The following is a 24143-nucleotide window of genomic DNA, read 5'->3' as shown; positions in this document are numbered from 1 at the left end:
GAAGAGGGAAATAGCTCCTTCACCCTTGAACTCATAGATCAGTGGAAAAGAGTTCACATCTTTTTATCTCAGGTTACAGGGCTGACCTTGGAAATATACTGTACTTTCTATTACTGCATGGTTTATATTTTCCTTATTCTGCTAAGCAGCTTATTTTTAGCTGTAGTGACTGAATACTGGAAAAGAAGATTTGTGTGTTGACTTGCATGTTTAAAACAACATTTATGCACTGCAGGTGATGTCTCGCCTCTATTTTAAGGGATTCTTGTAAACAATTCCTAAATAAAATATTTGCATTCTGTAGCTTAAAGCTTGTCTGCAAGCTAAGACTTTGCTGTTCACATCTGTAAGATTAGTCAAAGTAGCAAGAAATTTGTAAATTGGGTCAAGAATGCTAATTAAGGCATCTTAAATAGTGAAGAAACTTGATAATTCAGCAGAGCTGGAGAGGTTAACTAGCGTTCACGTCTTTTCTAGTAAATATGCAGAAGGCTTGGGGCTAGACTCAGGCTGCTTGACTTAGGTGCCCAGCTGAAAAACCCAGACCAAAGAAGTGTCCAAACTTGCTTACTGAGAGTTTGACTGAAAGCAGGCCTGTCCTCTCCTCTGGCTGCCGTGAGAAAGTGGTGGCTGCCAGCCAAGTCTCCTCCTCTGGGAAAAGAGAGGCTAAGGAGGAGGGCTGGCAGACAGAGGATGGAGCTCTGCCCTCACACAGAGCTCATGCACTGACAGTGCCAGGACAGCACTCAGCATCTGTATGAAGAAGTAGTGTGTTCTTGCCATCTCCATGTCTGTGAAATCAGTCTCAGGAAGATCTTTTTTTTCAGAGCTTGCCTGCCTGCAATTACCTTTCCTCCCCACCCACATGTAGCTTTCTTTCAAACTGATTCATCAGCTGAAATTTTGTAGAGGAGGTTCTGAGGTATAGAATCTCAGGGTGTTTTCAATGGATTTCAAAATCTCTTGGTCTGATATACCCAGTGAACAATTTATCTTCTCAAAAAGTGTATCTGAGATGAGGCTACTCCTTCAGGTTCTATATATTAATGTGATCTCCAAAAAGGATTGGAAGACAGACTGTCAAAGTGGGACATCAGGTAGATAAGATTCTGTCCAGTACATCAAGTCAAACTAATTCTAAAGGATAATGTAATAAAATCAAAGAGGTCCTTTTTAGTGCTGATTGGCATCAGAGAAAACTATAATCTAGGCGGTCTGAGTTTTAAAACATAAAAGAGAAACATTATTGAAAAACTTTTTCAGCATCTACAATTATTTCCTTTTTTTTTTTTTTTTACATTACAGACTCTTTCATGGCACAGTGGGAGGTAGGAAGAGAGTATATATCTTTCTAATTTCTGTTCCACCCCATTTTTGAGTGCAAGATGAATGACAGCTTTGGACAATGAAGGACTGACTCATTTATCAAACTCCCGAGTAAACTTTGAGAAACAATAGTTGAAATTTCTAAATATTAATATAAAAAGTGCCTTAGTTTTCATCTGGAAGGACGTAGCATACTGTTGACATGATTGACCAATCAGCCTGCTCCTCGAGGACCTGATCTTGCTAACCAAACTTCTAGTTAGTGACAATGTGGGGAAGAGAACAATAATCATAATCAGAAACTTTGGGGAATTTTGACACTGAGAAAGACGCAATGTTAACAATGTATTAACAACATTTTTATACCATAAGAATATTAACATTCTTTAATTAAGAAGAATTTAATTAAGAATATTCTTAATTAATTAAGAATTGAAGAGTCACTTTTTTATAGGGTGTTATTTACCCCATGTGTTTAAAATACTGCTGTGCTCTCTCTGCTGCTCCTGTTTCCTCTTTTAATATGCCTCCTGGGATACATGATTACTCTGATGGCTTACTGAGCAACGTCAACATCTCCAGTGAGTCAGCTCCAAGACCTGCTCAGATCAGGTCTGCCAGTTCTGTAAAGTCCATGAAACCCTGTGCACAGGTCTGCATCTTTCCTTTCATTTTTTGGAACCTAAGCAGAAGCTGTTATTATGCAGCAATTTCAGTCTGATTAGTGGTTTATAATGTGTTATTCTAAAAGGAAAAACAATGATCTTATCACTGATGCTGAAGCAAAATCTACAAAAAAATCTCATCTTTTTCCAAAAATCTGTCTATGGAGTTGTAAAGATCAGAAAGCAAGGATGCATAAGACATACTTTCAAAACACTGAATATAGGACCTAAATAAAAAAACCTTCCATTTCCTGTACCTATGATCTTTCAAAAGTTTTTAAAAAATGCAACTCCTAAATACTTTTTACTGAAGACTGTTTGATAACACCTTCTTTGTATACTTGCAAGTTTTGGCCTGATGTCAAGACAATAATGCCGAAAACCTCTACAGCTGCTTGTGCAGACTGCTAGAAGGAGCCTTGCGCCTAAGAAAGCTGATTGATATTCAAGGATCACCTCCTCCAAGTTCAATGAGCAGAAACAGGCAAAAATGCCAGGAGGCCTGCATGGATGAACAAGAAGCTCCTGGCAAAACTCAGACACGAAGAGGGAGTACACATGAGGGTGGATGCAGGCACAGGAAACCTGGAGGGACTACGAAGACACTGTCCAAGCGTGTAGAAATGCAGTAAGGAAAGTCAAAGCCCAGCTGGAGTTTAATCTGGCCAGCGATGTCAGAGACAGCCAGAAGGGCTTCTGTAAGTATACAGGTGAAAAAAAAGGTGGCCCGGGAAAATATGGCCCTACAACTGAATAAAGCAGGGAACCTAGTGACACAGGACATGGAAAAGGCTGAAATACTGAAAGCTTTATTTGCCTCGGTATTTATTAGTAAGACCAGCCTTCAGGAATGCCAGGTCCAAGAGATCAGTGGAAGGGTATGGAGCAAGGAAGATTTGCCCTTATTGGACAAGGATCAGGTCAGGGAATACTTAGGCAAACAGGATATATGTAAATCCACGGGCTTTGATATTATACACCTATATGTGCTGAGGGAACTGGCAGATGTCATTGTGAGGCTGCTCTCGATAACTGATCATGGTGGTTAAGAGAAGTGCCTGAAGACGGAAAGAAAGCAATTATGACTCCTATCTTCAAGAAGGACAAGAAGGAGGACCCAGGAACCTACAGGCCACTCATCCTCATCTCCATCCCTGGGAAGATCATAGAGCAGCTAATTTTGGAAACTGTTTCCAGCTACAGGAAGAACAAGAAGGTGATCAGAGGTCATCACCATGGATTCACCAAGGGGAAGTCATGCTTCACCAACTCAATAACCTCTGTGATTAAATGGATGGCTTGGTAGATGAGTGAAAGTCAGCGGATATTGTCTCTCTTGACTTCAGTAAGACTTCTGGCATTGTCTCTCGTAAGATCCTCAGGAAGAAGCTGATAAATTTGAGGCTGGATGAGCAGGTAGTGAGGTGGACTGAAAACTATCTGAACAGCCATGCCCAGGAGGTGGTGATCAGTGGAACAAAGTCCAGTTGGAGGCCAGTAACTGGTTTTGTAGCCTTGGGGTCAATACTAGATCACGTCCTGTTTAACATCATCATTAATGATCTGGATAGTGGTGGAGAAGACCATACCGTAAGAAAGTCTAGTGATGACACAAAACTGGGAGGAGTGACTGATACACTTAAGGACTGTGCTGCCATCCAGAGGAACCTTGCCAGGATGGAGATATGGGCCAATACAAACCTCACAAAGGGAAGTCAAGGGGATGTCAAATTCCTGCACCTTAGGAAGCACAGCCCCACGCATCAGTGAATGCTGGGTGCCATCCAGCTTGACAGCAGATCTGCAGAGAAGGCTTTGGAGGTCCCAGCAGACACCAAGTTGAACAGGAAGCAGCAATGTGCCATTACGACAAAGGTGGCCAGCCGTGACCTGGGTTGTATTAAGAGCAGATCAAGTGAGGTGATGATTTCCTCGGCAATGGTGAGGCCACATCTGCAGTAATTAAGGCCTCTAAGATGATTAAGGGACTAGATCATCTCTCTAATGAGGAAAGGCTGAGAGAGCTGAGACTGTTTAGCTTGGAGAAGAGAAGACTCAAGGGGAATCTCACCAATGTATACAAATTCCTGAAGGGAAGGTGAGAAAAGGACAGAGTCAGGATCTTCTCAGTGGTGCCCAGTGACAGGACCAGAGGCAATGGGCACAAACTGAAACACAGTGAGGATGCCTGAACACTGGCACAGGTTGCCCAGAGAGGCTGTGGAGTTTCCATCCTTGAAGATACTCAAAACCCACTGGAAACAGTCCTGGATAACCCATCATAAGTGTCCCTGCTTGAGTAGGGGGGAGTTACATCAGATTACCTCCAGAAGTCCCTTCCAATCTCAACAATTCTGTGATCCTGCGATGCAATAACTTCAGCCGCAATGTAGAGGTGTATGCTACAGTGCAACAAATTTGACAGTCTGAATTATAAAAGAGTAACCATGCTAATTATTCAGATCATTCTGAAATTCCAGTACACATCTCAGATTCAGTATGCCAAAATCACTTCATTTCCTTATTTACTATTTACTGTGACATTAGCTATGACAGCTCTATTTTTCTTTACGATTCATCATTATTGTTTCATTGCAAAATCCTTGCATTTTTAGCTCCCATGTCTGAGCTGACTTCACAAAACTGATTCTTGCTTCTGTAAGCTAAATAAGAGGAAAAAGGTGTATAAACCCAGAAGTCAGAAGCAGTTCTGACTGCTGACCTGAGTGTGTATCTGCAGCACCATCTGACTGGAAGGCAAAGGGTCTATTAGAAGACTTCCAGTGGGTTAGAATATGACATAATCAACTATCATGCACTGATAATCACAGAGTTGTACATAACATGTAGCAGTTCTGAAAAGCCAGTCCTAATTACATATTATAGTGCTAGAAATGATCTATTGTTAAACTTGCCTAGACATCCGATGAGCCATCCAAATATAATTCAAGCTGATAGGTTGATCAAATGCTTTGATTCTGTTTCTGAATGAAAATGATATGGTGATGTCAACCCATAGATTACAAGTCATTGAATCTTTATGACCTTTCCTTCTCCTCCAACAAAAAGACATTCGAGTCCCCTATCTCTAGTTATCAACTATCTCAGTTTGGAGCAACCTGAGGTCTCAAATGCTGCATATTGAATAAAGCAGTTTGACCAGCAGGCTGGACAAAAGACTCCTATGAGATGCTTAGGAAAAGCAAGGGCACAATCAGTGACATGACTTGGGATACACATCAGAAACTCACAGGAAAGTCTTCCAAAGCCAAGCCTGAGGTGGTCTAGCATTTTGCTTCCTCATAAACTCTTATGGTAGCAACAAGCTAAGTAATAGCTCAGTTGTGGCTGACAAATTCTTCAAAAATGAACTCTGCCACTACCTTTCTTGAGTAAAGTTGCACGCTATAAGTAGATTAGTTTCAAAATATCCCATTTACCAAAATAATTTTTGTTACTGTCTTTATAAGAATATCTTATAGTTTGTTAGCGTTATTTTGATGGAGTTGGGGGAGAAGAAATGCAAAGCACCATGAAAACAGGGAAAATTTTTCTTGAAAGAAAAGACTGACTTCAAGAAAGAATGAAGTCATACTGAAAGTCCGAAATGTTTTGTTAATCTACACACCTTAACTTTTAAAATTTCTCCTCCACATTCCCAAATGTGGAGTTAATTTGATTATTTATATTCAGATTTTTAATAACTTGTGCAGAATTTCAGAAGTGAAGGGTGAAAGAAGATAGATGTCCATTAAGTCTTTCCTCACAATATGGACACTAAAAACATTGGTCTGTCTGCTACTATAGAAAACTCTTTCTGTCCATATGTTTTGTTTAAAGCCTTTCATAAAGTAACCTTTAATAACATATCATTTAATATTTATGGGTCAACATTCCAGTTGCTCCAATGTAATCCAATTCAATTTTTCTCAATGTTCTAAAGCTACTTATTAATTTTGTAATCGATTTCTTTTTCTTACTAGAAAGAAAAGCTAAAGCCAGTCAAGAAAAGTAGGTAGAAATTCAAGCCATTTAAACTAACAGAGCTAAAGAAGGCCACAAGTCTGCAATTCACTAAAGGGGCACTCATGATGTTTCAGCCCTGGAAGCTTTTAACTCAAGCATAGGGACCAAGTTGTGGTGCTGTATACCCTCAAGAAAATCAGCTTTATATAGAATATATTAGAATATTTCCAAATACTAAATATGCATAAATAATGCATTTGGAACATGAAAGGAAGAGAGTAAGCTATTTGTTAAAGAAATTATAAAAAAATGTTTGTAGACTGACTGGAAGGAGAAGGCTGCAATTTTTACTTGGCTGTGAGTGCAGATGCTTCCCTTTAAGCAGAACAAGTGCAAATATTTATCTTATTTGAAATGAAAATTATTTCTGTCTTTATCTGTTTCTACAGCTCCTGGATTTGTGGTTCTACTCTGTGACTACACAGAAATTAGTTATTTCTCTCACTATTTTATTTCCAATTTATTTTCCCTTTTATCTATCTGTATGATACACTAATTTCCTGCCTTGTCTATTATAACTTCCTACATACTGCTTGGTCTTTTTGTTCCCACGTTCTCCTTTCAGCTTTCTCTTGCAAAATACTTCATGCTTTTTTTTTTCAGGTCTCACTTTTGAATGAACTTCCTGATACCACTGACTATCTTCCATTCCTCTGTCCTCACAACAACTGCTTGTATGCTGTATATTAAGCAAAAGACTGTAGTTTTATCATTACTCTTATTTTCGTATATGAGCACTACTGATTACTTTCTCTGTACCAAAGTAGCCCCACCCACACTGGCAAATGTATATACTAACTAAAAATAAAATAAAATAAATCATGTTTCCAGAAAGCACACAAATACACAAATACAATTTTGCCTTTTTCTCATTTGATTCATCCTTCACGATGTCACATCATGTATTCTGTAACAAAGACTGACAAACATTCTGAGAAGATTTTATCACGTATTTGGTCCCAGAGTATCACAAATAATCTACTTATGCTGTTGTGCACTAGGGTATCACTAGAAGCAGCATTCTTTGCGAACTGGAAATCTGATTGAGCCCATTATATGGATGTCCCTCGGGCAGCTCAAGCAGTAAGAAGTTGGAGCAGGTTTAAATTTGTCTGAAGGTAAAAGACTCCACATCCGTTGAGCTACTGCACTGTTTTCATTTTCTCTATTTTTAATTCTCCTTTCTTTAGATAATCCAAGTTTGATATTAGGAGATGTTAAAGAGAGCGTAACAGCTCGAAAACATCAGCAAAGGGTTACTACATCTCTGACAAACTATAAGTCAGAAGAGATGGTTCACCTACAATCTGTCTTTATGAACTGTTATGAAAGCAAATGTTTGCTTTCAAGCACAAAGTATTGCTGTAAAAACCACTTTATTAGTGGGTGGTTTGAACTGGACATGGGCTTATGTACCCCACATGGTCTTTTTTATCCCAGAAGGATCTATTGCCCGATGGCTGCAGCTGTAGAGGAATGTATTTAATGGCCTAGACAGTCCCTTCCTATTCCTAGATTTTCAAGTTCCTCATTTTTCTGTAAATGTGAGAATATACTCTAACCCTATATTAGCTGGGATAAAAAGCCATTACCTCTTTAGGTAGTTACAGGATATATTGTGCACCTTGTCTCTTCCTTGTGATATGCCCTCTCCAGCTAACCAGCCTAAGCATGGGGTGAAATCACATCAATGACCAAAATGTTACCTCTGATATCTCACCTGGCCGATGTGCCTTTGGAACTGCCATGTTCATAACTCGCCCTCCATCCTGAGGTTTGGGGGGAGATGCAGTAAACCTGCAAATCCCTGACTCTGATGGTGTGCTTGAGGTCAGACTGTCTGTGTAGTCATTAGTCCCTGCAGTGAGCTGCTCCGATGATGTGTCTGATATGAAGCATTCTGTAATAGTGAACTTGGCATGTCTCAGCTGCTCTTCCATTTTTGCATGCTCATATGCTCTTGCTAGTTCTTCATATGTTGAGGAGGCACTTTCTGTGGAGACCATGCTGCTTCTTGCTCGATCTAAACATCAGAAATATAAATAATGAGAGAAAGAAAACATCTACATAATACTTTTTGGAAGAAAAGCTATGAGCATGATAGTATTTCTTAATAAAATGCAGAGCCCTTGAAATTATCACGGCAATTTAAATGAGACTGCTTCACTATAAATGTCTGCACGATTTTCAGTTTAGTCGGTTGATAATTACAGATAATCTGAAGTCTCATTCTGCTAGCGGCATTTTGTGGTGTAACATTAAATTTGTGGTTTAGAAGAAATAACCTTTAATATATGAAAAACATTACTTTTTTTTTTTACAAACCTCATTTCTCTAAAAGTTGAATGCCATAAAACTGTTAGAAACTCACAAAACAGATTTAGCAAAATGAGGAAAAAAGGAAGCTTCTTCACATTATTTTTTAACGCATCTTAGAAACTTTTCTGTGAGGTGATGTCTAGGTGAGAAAGGACAGTCTTTCTGTACCTCTTTCAATCGTATATCTTTTTTTTGAGAAAGCCCTGAGGACAAAGGTCAAAAATAAAGCCAGGTTCTTTCAGACATTGTCTCTAACTGTCTCAGACACCAGGTAAGGTGTCTTTCATAGGGAAGAAAGGAGCGGTATTGTTTTGTAAGTACCAGCCTGCAGTCATTCAGGTGCTTTTTTCAATGCTGCTGACGCTAATGGGGTTCATATTTGACACACAGGCTATTATGACCTCCACGCTGTTCTATTCTGCCAATGAGTTTCTAAGAACATCAATATTTCTTAAACAAGCACTATTATTGAAGATGTAAATGGCTACTGATACATTAAAAAGGGTACTGGAAATGCAGCATTTGTTTCTGAGGAGACAAATCACTGGTCTGTTGTACCCATCACATTTCTGTTTTAGAGGGCTGGAAGAGCAGAGAACTTTCAGAAGTTCCTTGGTCATAAGTCATATTTCATCACAAGATCTGTACAATTTCAGACATTATTGGTGATGTTCGATAATCAGGCACAATATAATAGCTAATGCATAAAAATGGGACTCCTATGGCAGCCAGAGGGAAGTGTGTTAGCATTGCGAATTTTTATCCTTTTTATTATTGCGTGCTAAGATGCTTGCATCACTTCTCATTGTGCACAAAGAACAACACTCCTGCCACTTGTAAGTAGGACCGTGTGTTAGTTAAAATGACAAGTATTTCTACAATATGCTGTAACTTGCTTAAGATTTTGAGCTGGCCAGAATTTAAATAAGGATTCTCCTTCACCCACCTCCTGGAAACATCATTCTATTTTTCATATTTCATTTGTAAATTGGACCAAAATAATGTCTTTCCAAATTTCTGATCAGTTGGAAACTCCTGGAAGGCTGCAGTTGCCCAGTGCCATAAAGAAGTGTCTAGAAATACGATGCTCAAGCAAAGGTCCCAGTTCGGTTCATGAAGCTCAGGACCTGAAGCTTCAAATTCATGCCCTAGGGAGACTATTTCAGGAAAATTATGCTTGAACATTCACTTTAAACTTCATCCAAGCCCAGGGTGAACTTCATGAAACCTAATGGCCTCTAGTTAGAACATCTGAATTGAGTAACAGCTATGAAATGCTGCAATACATTTCTCCCAAACTTAAAATCCACTGCTTTGTAAACCTGGAATTGTTTTGATAGGAAGTGCTAAATTCTGCCAAATACCAACTGTATCAAACGAGATTCAGAAATCTGAACTCCATATTGGAAAAATGATCAAATATGCGCATTAATTTAATTGATGCTTGAAGAAATAATTTAGCCAAATCTATTTTAATGCTTATTTGGACATTTTAAAATTCTGAAGTACTTAGATTAAACTGACACTATTCTTTTCCCAGAAACCAAGTGGCATAATAGAGCTACATTTTGGCAAAAGAAAACCTTTCTCAGGCACGATCTAAAGCTTGCTATACCTTACATTAATCACCATGTGTTCAAGGGTAGACACAGAGCAGGAATGTAGCCATGTTAAAAGACAGATGATGAAACCCGGTCACAAAATTGCATGTAGCTTGTCTATTAAACCACAAAGCAAATTGAATTCTCTGCCCTTTGCCACACACACTGGAAAATATGCTTGGGTGACAAAACGCTGGAACACAGGCAAGTACATCTGAAGTCTGGAATGTGTACAAAAGGGGTTTCCGAGATAACATTTGCTATTTATATTTGCATCTGTATAGCTATTAAAGTTAATCCTTAAAGCCTTATGATACTTCTACCTGAAAAAATCAGGATTAATTTGTCAGCTGCCTAGAGCTATATTTTGAGGGCCATTACCTTATGGAGACAACACAGGAGTCTGCAAGTTTAAGAGGATGAACTGTGAAAAGATGAGAACTTCAGTCTACAAATTACTGTAATAAGTACCACCATATCTTTCAAAGGACTCCAGTACATGTATGGCACAATATTTGTTATCATTAGTGCCATATGCATTTGTGTCACCCCTTATAAATAGTCCATGGAAAAACATCCTAGCAAGGAAAAAATAATGCCACCTAAGCACCAAATGAAGTACATCAAGGACCAAGATTGCTCCAGCTACTGCTGTCCCATTTTCACAGTGCAGCCTGGCAGAGAGCCCCGTACCTGTGTCCTGTGAGGGGCTGACGCTGTAACTGTCACTTTCCTTGTCCACTGATCCTGTTGGCCTGGGGGTGGGCAGCCTCCAATCTGTGGTGAGGGTATGAGCTGATATGGTAGGGTGAGGTCTGTTGAGGGTCCACTGACTAGCATAGCGGTTGCGAGCTGTGGGTCCACTTTTGGCACTCCTCCTTGTGGTAGGATCTGTGGTGGATAACACAGAGGTTCTTTGCCACTACGCTCTTAAATCGATAAGGAAACAAGCCCTGACAGAAGAGGATGGCCACTGAAATCAGATTGGTTAAAAAGCAACACAAGCATTCTTTGTGGGCAAAAAACAAATAGTGAAAGTGCTGTTCATTACCAAACTGCTAATGCATTTTTTAATACCCTCTTTCTAATGAAACCATACATTTTTCAAAGGGTACAACTGAAGAGCTGAAAGCCCCACCAAACTCCCACTGATGCATTCATTATTCCTTTACTCCAACATAAGCTGTTCTCTAGTGCCAAACCCACTTGGAGATGTGAAAAAGCACAAGGCAACTACATCTGGTCAGAGATTTCATACCACATCTCAAGTGAAGTCTAAACTAAATTATCAGTGTAGACATGCCCTCAGAAACACTTTACCAATAGGTACCTGCTCTCAGTTTGTTATAACGTGCTCATAAACATGATGATGGAATTTCTTATTCTAGGCATTTTACTAATACTTTTACTACGTCATAGTACTAGTCAGCTACAGATTCCCTACTTTTTAACAAGTAGCCAAGACATAAAAGAACCTGTAATAGTGTCATCAGAGTTTTAGTAGGAGCAAGTTCATAAAATCTGACTGTTTAAAAAAACTAGTAAATAAATAAATTCTTAAACTTTAAAAATCATCTACTACTTCTTTAAGTTTAGCAATGTTTTATTTTTTATTATCCTAGAGATAATACAGTGACCAAGGGAGTAAAAGCAAACTAACTGCCAAAACTGGTCTCTTTGATTTTGTTAATAAAGAGTTCTTGTGTAAAAGTGAGGCTTGTACTCCCTAACAAAGCAAGTGGAATAAAAAAATCATTATGTGGCAAACAGAAAGTGACTAAATCATCACTGAAGGATTTATCTTCGAAGCTTCTGAAAGGATATTCCTAACAATAGAGAGAAAGGGTATTAGAAATGAAAAATTCAAATCTATTCAAATGTTCTTTGACATTCAAATGGCGAAGATGTCAGTCTTTGAGGTAAGAGACTTTAGCAGAAGCAATTTAAAGAAAAAAACAATACCCAGATAATGATTCTGAGCATTGTTTCTGCCTAAGCATTCCCAGTAAGAATTTGTATTCTGCTGCTTCAAAGAAACAAGGTATTTATTTACAGATACCAGCTATAGTCTGATCCTTCTCCTATTTCACATCTTCCTCCTACAGCAGCAGAAAAATATGAACCCAGTGTCACGGATAATTGATCCTCCTGGTAGTCCAAGATATAGCTGCCTCACATGGATAACACCCAAAACCCCACTTGGCATGATGTGACCAACCTTTCAGTATAAACCACTGCTTGTACCAGCTGTGGGAAGTTGGCACATGGGTGTTGTGCAGTCAGAAGTGACCCTTGTGCCTGCTTGGAGGGAAGATGCGAAGGACAGAAGGAGAGTGCTGGTGGGAAAACCCTCAGCAAAGTGCTAGGACTGCTTAATCTGGAGAAGAGAAGGATGAGGGGAATCTCATCAGCCTGTATAAATATTTGATGGGAAGGTGCAAAGAGGCCAGAGCCAGGCTCTTTTCCATGGTGCCCACGGACACGACCAGAGGAAATGACCGCAAGGTGAAATACAGAAACTTCTCTCTGAATACCAGAAAATATTATTTACTGTGAGGGTGACTGAGCACTGGCAGAGGTTGCCCAGAGAGCTGGCAGAGTCACCATTCTCAAAGATATTCAAATTTCATCTGGGCAGGACCCCGGGGAACTAGCTCTGACCTTGCGTTAAACAGGGGGGTTGGACCAGCCAGTGTCCAGAGGTACTTTTCAACCTTATCTGTTCTCTGATCCCATGTCCCAGTAGGCTTTCATCAGCAATTTGAAGGAGATGGGAGAGCCTGCAGCACACAGGAGGGCAGTGCTCATCCTGCTGAGCATGTGCTGAGCAGTGGCTCTGCACCAGCTGTGCTAGGCTTTCATAAGGGACTACGTAGCACAGATGCAGCAAGCTCCAGAGCTGGCTGCGTGATGGAAAACAGTGACCATCTGATGCCCTGGTTATTAAGCCAGCTCTGCTGTCATGTGCTGAAACAAAACTATAGAGAGCTGAGGTAAGCAAGGCAAAGGTTCACAGAGCATACCTTTCTAAAAAATAAATAGAAAAAAAACTAGACAACAATTTCAAAAGTTCTGCAAGGCAATATTTGTCAATCAGTGACTGTGAGTGTGCTCATACAGGAAGATCCATATCCTCTGAGCCACCCAGCTGGGCACTGCTCCCCTCTTCACAGAAGTATCTGTGGGTCTAGACAAAATCTCATAGCCTAGCCTCTATCAAAGCTATATTAGTGTCTGAAATTCAGAGAGCACTACCCATAAGTCTTTGAATTAGTCTTGAGCACTGCTGCAATCAAAACTTTACTGCATAGTAAAAGTGATAGTGGATTCCTGTTTCCAAAGTGAGGTTGGACACAGATCATACTCTTAAACATGAGTAAAATCCAAGTTTAATTTGAAGGAAGTCTCTGCTTGACTTCAGTGGAATGAAGCACATAACTGCATATAAAAAAGAGATTAGGCATGGAAGGTTCTGGTGCTATAAAATCTTGTGTTATGATATAGGCAGGCAATTTCGAGGTGGTGCCTCTTTCCTTATTAAAAATGTAGAGTTGGAAAACAATGGAGAGTCTTAAAATTGTCAGTTACAATAGCAGCAAAGTGAGAACTAGAACAGCTAGCACTTAGAAAGACTGGTGTGAAAATGGAGATGAAATGAAGATTTTTCAAATAATCTACATTCTAGCAACTGAACTTTCAGTATTTATGTTCACTGAAGTCACCAATAAACAAACTCTGAAATGGTAAAGGGATATAAATAATCTGAGAGATTCTGGAAATTGCACATTGCTAGTGAACACTACTTTGGTAATATTCCTAACTCATAAGTGTTTCTTTGGTCTAGTGATTTTCTTTTCCATTTAGATAGATATGGAACACGCTCAGGAAAGAAATGAGGAGAATGCTTTGCAGCAATGTATTAATTTATTATAGTATTTTAATGACTATAAGAATAACTCAGCATGAATATATCTAGGAAAAGTAATATACTATAATAACTAAAATTGGATATACCACTTTTTCAGAAAAGCAGTAATAAGAAATGTATTTCTTGCCTGATGGAGAGGTAAGGAGGGAAGACCTTTTTTGAAATACAATAAAGATTGATCACTAAGGAAAAAAATATATTAGATACTAAAAGCTATTAAGCTTGTTTATCCAATAAAATCTAGAAATTAAAATCTAGCATGCATTTGGTTTTATGAAAGCCAGGTATGAATTATTTCCAATTACACCTACTTTTCAGATGCATATGCAATTTTTACCATATTGAATCACTAAATGCAATTGTATAAGAAACGTTCTCTGTTGGCCTAAATATATTTCTCTCAACTTTCAGGCAGAAGGAAAAAACCCCATGAGAATGCAAATGCGGGAGCACAGTATTAATTTTATTATAGCCTTCTCCTCTCCAGATAACATATTCTCTTATATGCTTACTTGTTCCTGGACGGGCATCAGAAACATCCACCAGTGGTCCAGTAGCTTGTGACACAGACTGGTAATGTACTGTGTGGGTGACGGTCAGTGACTTCTGCTTAGATGTCTCTCCAAAGTCAGCATCAGTGAGCAGAACTGTTGATCTGTCATCTGTGAGTGAAAAAAAACATCAAATAATGAGTAATGAATTTTGGATTTGCCCTCCTAAGAACTTTACAGTAAGTTCTCAGACTTACTTTCAGCTACTACTGTTAGTGACAGCTCTCTATTCTGTGCAGGTTTTTGAAGTGTGTACCACAGTTTGAGAGTCCCTAGTTTTACACTCAAAGTTCATACAAAACTAAAGAATAAGTGTAATTTTCATGCCTGCTTCTGTGATTTCACCTTAGAGATGTGCAACTGAGACAGACCATTAAGCATCCTTCCAAAAAGCTAATTTGTGTGTAATTATTTTGACCCTAATTCCTTCTTTCCCGTCTTTTGAACGTCTGTCTTCATTTTCAGAGAGATCAGCTAAGCTTTTCAACAAGATATTCAATTTATTTATTTTATTAACATAATTAGTAATGTCCTCAGTGGATTCAACCATGTCTTCCCAAAGGAGTTCATTAGGTAATGTTGCTAACTAAACCTCTACCAGTCAGCTTTTTCCTCTAGAGAAGGAATACTGCAGAAGGGATGGCCATGACCCAAGACTGTTCATTGGAAACTGCTTATTTTAAGCATGGAAGTACTACTATAGTGAAGACAATGGAAACATACTTGCAGGGCAGCTAAGCATCCTGAAGTCCAGTGTTTTTCTGTTCTGAAAGCTAAGAGCTAAGTCTTATGAGCTCTCTTCGCAACAAACTTCACTGCTGTAGGTTTGAAAAAGAAGTTTTGGAGAGCTTTATGTGAGTTGTATAAGTTTCTCTCAACACAGTCAGCCTAGCTGATTATGGGCTTTCCTGCAGCTACAAAGAAAGCTGCCTGACCTTGTGAAAGACTGGAAGAAAAAGATGAGCACTGACCTTTACTGCTCTATGGTTCTGCTGCCTTCTGCTTCCCTGAGGGGTAGGATGTATGCACCAAATTTCTACACAGACCTTGGTCTCTGCAGAAAGCCAGTGCTATACAGCACATTTTTTTTTTTTTTTCAGTTTTGATCTCTGTATCGTATTTCTTTCACTCCAAAGAGGAATCTGGTCCACTTGATCATGGAAGGTTTAACAGCAATAAATCATCCACTGACTTTGTGCTTGCAGAACAACTACTTGCATATTATCAGACTTTATTTTGCATTCTTTGCAGTCTTTTTTTATCCATTCATAATAGTAATAAAACCCACAAGAAGATCCTTCTCGGCTATGCCATATAGCTTTGTAATTTATTTCAATGGGGACTGTCAGAAGTGGGTCTTCCACGAACTTACTAGTCAGCAGAGGTTGATCCACTTCTAAGCATTCCTGTTTTTTGTTGTCTTTTTTCTTTTAGCTTGACAAGATACCATTAAAGTCAACAGTTCTACACAATAACATAACTAACATTTTTTACCCAAAGAAGGCCATAAATAGAATGAGCGTTATGAAATCAAATTACTCTGTCTCTGGCAAAAGATGAGCTCTTATTCAGGTCGGGAATAAAGGTTCTTGGCAGTAAACTATGTCAAGGACTGCCAAAGTGCCTGCTTATTCTGAGTGCTTTGTGGAGAGCTGGCTACCACCAAAGCACCGATTGCATTGCTAACAGTTAAGGCACTAATGGCATTTCTACTATAAGCCCGTATTGCTCAGCAACTGTAACTTGAAAGTAAAAACTGTCTTTAGGATGAATCCTGCCAGAATAGACTGCATCGCAGAGGCAAATTCAGAGGAGCTCAAATCAGGATTTAAAAAAGTCTATAGCTCAGGTGAAGCATAGGTTTCCTTTTCAAATCTGCAGCACAAAGTGTGAAATGTCCCCTGAAGCCACCTTCTCATGCTGAACAGACAGCAAGCATGACAGCGTGCAGAGTAAAAGCAGATTGTCCCTCCCAAGTGTGGACGTCGACAGGTGATGCAGAGATGCTGCTCCCAGCTTGTGGAGCTTTTCTCTCTGTTCACACTGTCACTAGGATTCTGTAACGTTCTCAGCCATGAAAGAGTTCTTCTACACAGATTTTGACCAAAAAAAGTTAGAAGTCTGACAAGTTCAGTCATTTTGGAAAGTCTTGCCACAATGTATACTAATACACTCATGAGATCAGATTGTATTTTATTCTGTTGAGATTTCAGACAGCTTCTGTTTTAATTATTTGAAAAAACCCAAATATCAAACAATTCTGGTTTTCATGACAGTTTAGCTCTGTGACAGACATGTGAGAAATCTTGATTTCTGTTGTAAGAAACAGCTTAGAATTTTACATAGACAGACAAAAGCTGAAAACTGATCAAAATGTTGAAATATCATTTGCTGTGAACAGGTGGATATAATATGCAACATGTAAGTTTTAGAAGTTGGCTGTTGCAAATCTTTAAATACTGATATTGTAGTTTCAGAACTTCATTTTCCTTATAAATAATTCCAGCGATCTAACTGTCTAGTCAAAGCCAAAAGAGTAATAAAAATGAAAATCATAAAACTGCCAGTCTTCATTTCCATTTTCTTCAAGTGGCTCTTTCCATCAGCTTCATTTTCCTAATGCCCTGCATTATTTTAAATACTGTACTGAGATTACTTAAAGTGGAAAATAATTCAAAGGAGAGAAAAAGCTCAGTTTGGTTTCCAAATGTGGCAAATTACTTTGTAGCTCATTTTTCTTGATTTTTACAGAGAGGAAAAGGTGTGGGTTATAGAAGTCCACCTAAAATACAGGTTACTTTAACCAGTGAAAACAAGCCGAACAAGATTTTACCAATGGTCTCCATTGTGTCCCTCTCCTCAATCAGAAGCTGTGCTCTGGGAATGTCTATGTGCATCCTCAGCGTTTGCTGCTGCTTATTAAGTGTATCTGATGTCCTGGTATTCTTGCTAAAAACAAAAGAGAAGCAAAATCATTAACATTCAAACTACATGAAAAGATACTTGCAAACTTACTCGTTTTAAATCTGTCCAGCTCAAACAAAAAATAATACAACCGTGATGAGCAAAATACTCATATATCTTACTTTCTCTTCAGAAACAGTGCATCATATTAATTTATTGAGCATAACGAACAGTTAGATGAATGTACAGTGTTAAGGGATTTGGTCTATTCTAGAGATCTGAAAATTTCATGTAGTTTTCTTGAAGTGTTTTCATGCAATGAAATTAGTAAAAACACTTTTCAATTTGGAACTTTTATTTCATTCCTCATGAATACGAGTAGAGAGACACACAGCTGATCAAACACGTTGCTAGGAAAATAACGTCTTGAGTAATTTATTATTTTTAAAAACTTTTCACTATTTTTCATTAGACAAATTGCAAATGTCACTAGAATTGATAAATGAAAGAGAAAATTAATAGCTAGGGATTCCATTAATAAATTGCAAAAAATAAATAAAAGCTTTAGTCCCATTGATGTTCAAAGTCTGAAATTGCAAATCTTGCTTACATTCATGGATTATTTCTAATTGATTGATGCAATATTCTAAAAAAGAAGATAAACCAATTATTCTATCATCATGCAAATTGAAACAATTTCATTTTGAAGTTTGTGTACCAGAAAATGACTTCTTAAATGAGCTGTCTACTGAAGGCAAATGAAAATAGATAGTAAAACTGAGTGCTGCAATAATTTTTAGTACAGAGTTCGCACCAAGAAATCTTCAGACTGCACTAAAATCCCAGGAACTTTCTGCCCTTTTAGATGTAATTACTGTTCCAAGGATAGGAAATATTTGCAAACGCTTCTTTACACAGGAAGCTGATGAAAATTAAGACAAGTCAGCCAGTAGCGTGATCCAAGTGCTCACACGTCAAAGAGCTTTAAAATCCAAGGGAAGGATAATTTTCCAGTGTAAAATAGCTGTAGATCATTCAGTTTAATTCTCCTTTGGCAATGAATTATTGTTGTTAGTGGAATCAGCAGAGGACTATTAAGCTGCTTGATGATAAACTCAATTCTTCCCTGAGTGTGGGCCTTTACACAGGAGATTAATGCACGTCTGATCAGCTCACATCTCTAGACAATTTGCCTTAACTTCCCACTCTGTCTCCATGTGAGCAAAACCTAACCATTGCAGGTTTGTCGGTTCTCCCAAAGACCATTTCAGGAGGAATTTCCTTTTCACGTGGTCAGTAATTCCGCTCCAAATCCAAGGGTGAGATCTGCAAGGCACACCTCTGGCTGATTCACAATTTCTGGCTTTCTCTGCTCTTGTGGTCCCCAGCATTAACGCTATCAATACATCAAAAACTTTGACATTTCTGTCTTTACCTGTGTAGTTAGGTGGTACTGTTGTCATCATGAATAGATGGATAGCTGAAATGCATTCCAGCAGCCTACAACTGGCGCCTCACTTAATCATTATGGAAGCAAAATACCAGGAGAGCTACCAAGGGTTGCCAGACTTTTCTCCATATATAATCAGTGGAGAATATTAGTCACAGTGTCTTATTAAGCACATAAATTTTCAAAGACATTTAGGATCCTAAAACGCAGATAAATTCCACAGTGACATTCTCAAAATCTCTGCAAAGTCTCTGCATGGATTAGATGCCATTTTCTTATTCATTTCCACTCAAGTTGCTGAAATGCTAAGAGAATCATAGACTGATATATTATCTGCACGCCAAATATGCTTAAATACATGTCCTTCAAAAGTTGGACTACTTTGGGCTTGTCCAAGATCACAGAGCAAAGCTATGATTGAGTAGGAAACAGAATTTCTGAGGTCCAGTTTCAATTAATAATCAGTATCACACAAGTTATTTGACACATGCAATCACATACATATAGAATCCATGCATTGCATAATTGAGTCTAATAAATGCATCATTGCACCTTTCCTCTGCTCACCAGCACACAGGAGACAAAGGGAAAAATCAGACATCCTCCTCAGAGAATGCAGACCCCAGAAACTCAGTGAATGCTTTATATTCCTACTATTGCAAAGTACTCAACGGCACAAAAGCATAGTTTGGACCACAGGGAGCAGGAGGGTAGTTCCCCAGATTTGCAGTTATATTGCTCACCTGCCAAGAGAGAATTCTGAATTTCATTCCTGGGTCCAGGGATAGCTTTATGCAAAATACACGGAAGGTCCTTGAAGCCAGGAAAATATTCAGGAAAATTCCCTACTTTGCTCAAGAGCTGTGCCTTGTTTTGTATGATTGCTTTCCCCCTTCTTCCTGGATAAATTATTTCTCCTGTATGCAGTAGCACTATGACACGAAGTGTCCAAACACAGAATAGGCAATTGGCAGTTGGGTTGAGGGGTGCTGCTGATTAGCATGCTATATCTTTCTGGCTCAAGGAATTTTGAATTATTTTCTGCAGAACACAATGGCTCAACTTTCAGGCTATAAAAACCTGAAGTGCCAACAGCAATTAAGTGCCTCTAGGACTTGGGAACAAGGCAAAGATTTTTAGGATAGCAATTTTGAAGTTCAATGCCCAAGTATATTTCACCCTAGGAAAATTCAGGCATCGAAGTATCGTAACAGTCTGGTGGATAAGGAGTCCAATGATTAATTCATTAAAGGGAGGAAACACGTCTACCTACATTTTCCTTAACCTATATATATAAAATTCCCAAACTTAAACATGTGCTATGGGTATTCTTTTATTGTCAGACATTGTAAGAGTCTGCGTGTATCACAATTAATTCTTTTTACTTCAATGAATCTCTGAGCTCTAAATTGTTATAAATTTGGAGTCTGTCTGGGGAACAATATGCATGTGCTGTAGTCTTTCACTCTACCGAGATGCTTTTGGCCACTATGAAAGACAGATACGTGGGTATGTTGGCAACTGAATCTGACTGAGTACAGCTTTTATGTACAGTTTGTGGATAAATGGACATTTTTTTCAGAGGAAATAGAATGTATAAGGTATTCTGAAAGAGTGTACATAGCTAAAGGAGTATCCCCTTTTAAATAATCTTTCTGGACCTTTAATAAAACGTACTTATTTGAGTGACTGAAAATATCTTTATGAACAGGAGAGGGTTAAACCTATCACACTAGTTATGTAAAGGAATTAAATATGGTGCTCTGCAAAACCAGAGTCATTCTGGGTCCTTGGCAGAACATCAGGCCACCTCATAGTTTCCTGAAATCTAAGCTAGTTGTTGTAAAAACATATGGACAAGTAAATCTTGTAAGTAATCAGCCTCACAGAGAAATATTTTGGGTAAAAAGATTCCTCACCTTGTGTTCAAAATCTGAAAGCTCAGTCAATTGCTATACTGATTCACATTGAACTGTTACAAAGAAGTTGGCTAGACTGATGCTTTCACCCGAAAGAAACATTAAAAAAGCTGTGATTATACAGTAGCAGGGATTTTATTTTATTTTATTTTATTTTATTTTATTTTATTTTATTTTATTTTATTTTATTTTATTTTTTTGCAATTTTAAGGTATCAGCAACAAGTTGTGCAGCTCCCATTAAGCTGCTAACTGCTGGGGCTTATCCTGCTCCCCAGACATTTGACTTACACAGCCAAAGCCAGCAACGTTCAAAGCCAACACTAGAGCTCCATTCTTAATCTGCTTCACACACGCTCATAAAAATCTCCTCAAAGGGAATAGTACACAAAGCTCTCTACATCCCTTACACCTTCCTATCAAGCGTGGAATCATCTTTTCTGCTTTCTGTCCAATATTTAAATGTCATGGCACACCCCACGGCATACCCTCTTTCTTGAAATTTGTATCAAAGCAGATTTTGGTGAAATCTAAAAGATATAAAATATCAGGAGCTTTTAATATGTGACTATTGCTTTGGAGAAGGCTTATTATGCTTTGATTATTAACGTGCTAAATCTTCAGGAACATCTAGTAATGGTGAGTCGCCTGGGTTTTGGTTGGAGTTATTTTACAGATTTATCATAACTGACAGAGCATTTAGGCTGTAGAAAGCAGTACTCCCCAAAACAGCATCATCCTGAGAGCTTCAAGTTATAAAGCATCTGCAACTGTAGGCCTATATCCCCTATTCCTTCTAAAGTCCTATTTTAACAGTCATTTGGCTTTGTTCATGCTTTTAGAAGAGGAACATAAAATATGATTTTTTAATAAAAAGATTATTTGATAATAAATGAGATGAGAGAGACTGACTTGATCATATTTCAATGCTGGTGAAACGAAAAGCAAAAAGAAACAGTGGCAGGTGAGTTACCTAGAAAATCACCTCTGAACTAAAAGCTGGGAAGGGACATGCCTGCTCTCTCCGTGCATCGGGTGAGGAGGGCAAAGGAAGCTCTTTAATTTGAGGGTTGACATCAGCAGAGGCAAAACCAGGTCAAAACTGGGCACTTATATTGGCAGTTTGATAGAGTTTTCTAAGTGTCAGAGGAGTGAGACTCTGAAATGGCCTTGCAGAGCCTGCAACAAGACTAGTGAAGCTAACCAAGGTTAAGGCAGAGGTCTACTGGCTTCGCAGAGATGTTGTGCATAGCTATCATTGGGACTGAATATCTTCATCTTTCAGCCAGTCTGTGTGGGTTTCTTTAGGGAACAGATTTGCTGTATATGCTAATCTGTGCTGTTTTCTGTAACACCAAAAAATATCAGAGCATATCTTCCTGAAGTTGCTTAAACCTGCAATCTGCTCCTAGCAGGGGTTTCTAACTGCCATACCGGAAGTGTATGACCTGACCTGCACGGCCACTCTGTTAGCATCAATGGGACTATTCAGATGTATTTGCAAAGTATCGTGTAGAGATGAGTTTACATTAAAACCATCTGTCACCATGCCTTTGGAAAGTATATTCTTACAATAGCTGGCAAAGTTTATCACAGATGAGGCAGTTTAGAGTAGTGTTCATTTGGTAAAACATCTATGACATTCTCAAAATTTGTTGCTTGAAAATAAAAAGATTTTCTAGCAAGCCAAAACTAATTTGAACTTAGAAAAGATCTCTTGGTGATCCCATTTTCAAATATATGCAGCAGTTTTAAAGTTCAATATTTTCCCCAGACAAAACAATAAACATTGAAGATATGAAATTTCCATCTCTGAAAGAATTGTGGTGCCAGAATAGTCATTCTGTTGCAATTCAACAACTGAATTAGATTTCTGGATGCTGAGCTGATGGAACAGAACTGAAAAATAATAAATGGATTTACCCGCTCCTCTATACCTTTGGGTATAAGCAGCTAACAATAGTGAATTACATAAATATAACAGTAAAGTTTAGGGATATTCACATTCAGGCATTTCTTGTCTTCAATCAAATGATCTCTGAAGAACAATTACTTTGGTACATATTATGGAAACAATTTTCTGAATAGGAAAAATGTCCAAATGGACCTAGATAGCTTCTATAATTTAATCTACTAATACAAGAGTTTTCAGGTTTTTTTACCATTGTATTCCCTCACAGGTACTGTCAACAAACTGTCTTTCTTGTTCTGTTTCTAACCAGTTATGTGTGCTGGTTCTTAACAATCAGTCAAATGCAGTGTTTTGAAAATGGATTTAGAAATAAAAGATTTACTTCTCTATTTGTCCCTGTAATAATTTTTAAATATGATAAACATAGAGTTGACATTTTTCAATTTTAAAGATACCAAATCTATTCTTACCTCATAAGCATTTCAGCCAAACTCTTTGCATCTAGAAGAAAACAGAAGAAATGTCATTACAAATGAAAATCTATTTGATAGATGAATTATTACGAAGTGGTTTGAATCAGCCACATGTAAGACTACTGCTGTTTCTCAGATCAGCGGCAGGCATAAAATCATCTCTAACAGTTCCTACTTTTGGTGAAACTGCATTTCACTCCATTACGTCTTTCTGCCCTAGACAGCCCTCTTTAGTTCCTCAGTAGAGCCAAAAAATGCTTAGAGAGGTAGAAGCTACCATTGGCTTAACTAGAAAAAAACTACATAAAATTATCAGAAGTAGAAACAGTGTAATAAATAACAGGAATTTCTGTTCCTTTATGCCATGGTTAGCAAGTGAACAGGTGAGGAAGGAAGAAAAGGCAAAAGGATAGAAATGCTGACATCTATGTCTGGGCACAACCCAAATCAAAAGTGGATGATCAATTCTCAACCTTCCATTTCCAAACCAAACCTAGCTGCAGGGACATCTGAGCATGGAGGTCTCCAAAGAATCAACTTGTTTGGTTGCTCCCAAATAAGAGTGCTTTTCCATCAGCAATAATTCAAAACTACTACCCAGTCTTCAGAGGAGAGCCTACACCCAAAACAGGAGGTAGCTTATTTCCACATGGATAAGCTGTGCAAAATGAGGTGCTGTTGAAGGAGAAATATTGTGGTGTTGTTGTCATTACTTAATTATCATAAAATTTTTTGGGGATATCATTTTTTCTGGTGCATATCAGATCAAAGGACACAGCTGATGGTTCATTCACCCAGTGCTCTTTAGATAACTTTCTGTAAAACTTTATCAACATAATATAATAATTTCTGTATTATTATTCAGCAAAAATAAACAGCTACACTTTGTTCTCCTCCAGTCTGCTGCTAAACAAACTCACTCAAAAATGCTGACTCCAGAGTCCTTAAGTATATCACACAGCAACAAAGCAGCCTTCTGTACAAACAACTGAAGCAAATCTGAGAAGAAAACAATTCCAAGTTCTAAGTGTTCAAGGAACTCTCCTATTAAGTGAAACTTTAAATTTCTT

The 24143-nt window shown here is 38.3% G+C and overlaps 1 protein-coding gene across 1 annotated transcript in view; it reads right to left on the bottom strand.

Annotated features, from left to right (window-relative positions):
• The window catches only part of DSCAM (DS cell adhesion molecule), a 460069-nt gene that overhangs the window by 13434 nt on the left and 422492 nt on the right, over positions 1 to 24143 (bottom strand). Inside the window, exons 28-32 of the mRNA XM_054085408.1 lie at positions 23071 to 23101; positions 17250 to 17365; positions 14378 to 14527; positions 10631 to 10828; positions 7738 to 8040 (exon numbers count right to left, since the gene is read on the bottom strand). Of these exons, the coding sequence (XP_053941383.1) occupies positions 7738 to 8040; positions 10631 to 10828; positions 14378 to 14527; positions 17250 to 17365; positions 23071 to 23101 (798 nt within the window). The remainder of the gene's footprint in view (positions 1 to 7737; positions 8041 to 10630; positions 10829 to 14377; positions 14528 to 17249; positions 17366 to 23070; positions 23102 to 24143) is intronic.

Source organism: Cuculus canorus, chromosome 1 (assembly GCF_017976375.1).
Source record: "Cuculus canorus isolate bCucCan1 chromosome 1, bCucCan1.pri, whole genome shotgun sequence".
In the NCBI taxonomy this organism is placed as follows: domain Eukaryota; kingdom Metazoa; phylum Chordata; class Aves; order Cuculiformes; family Cuculidae; genus Cuculus; species Cuculus canorus.
The sequence above is the reverse complement of the archived record's forward strand: the minus strand, read 5'-3'. Positions and strand labels throughout refer to the sequence as shown.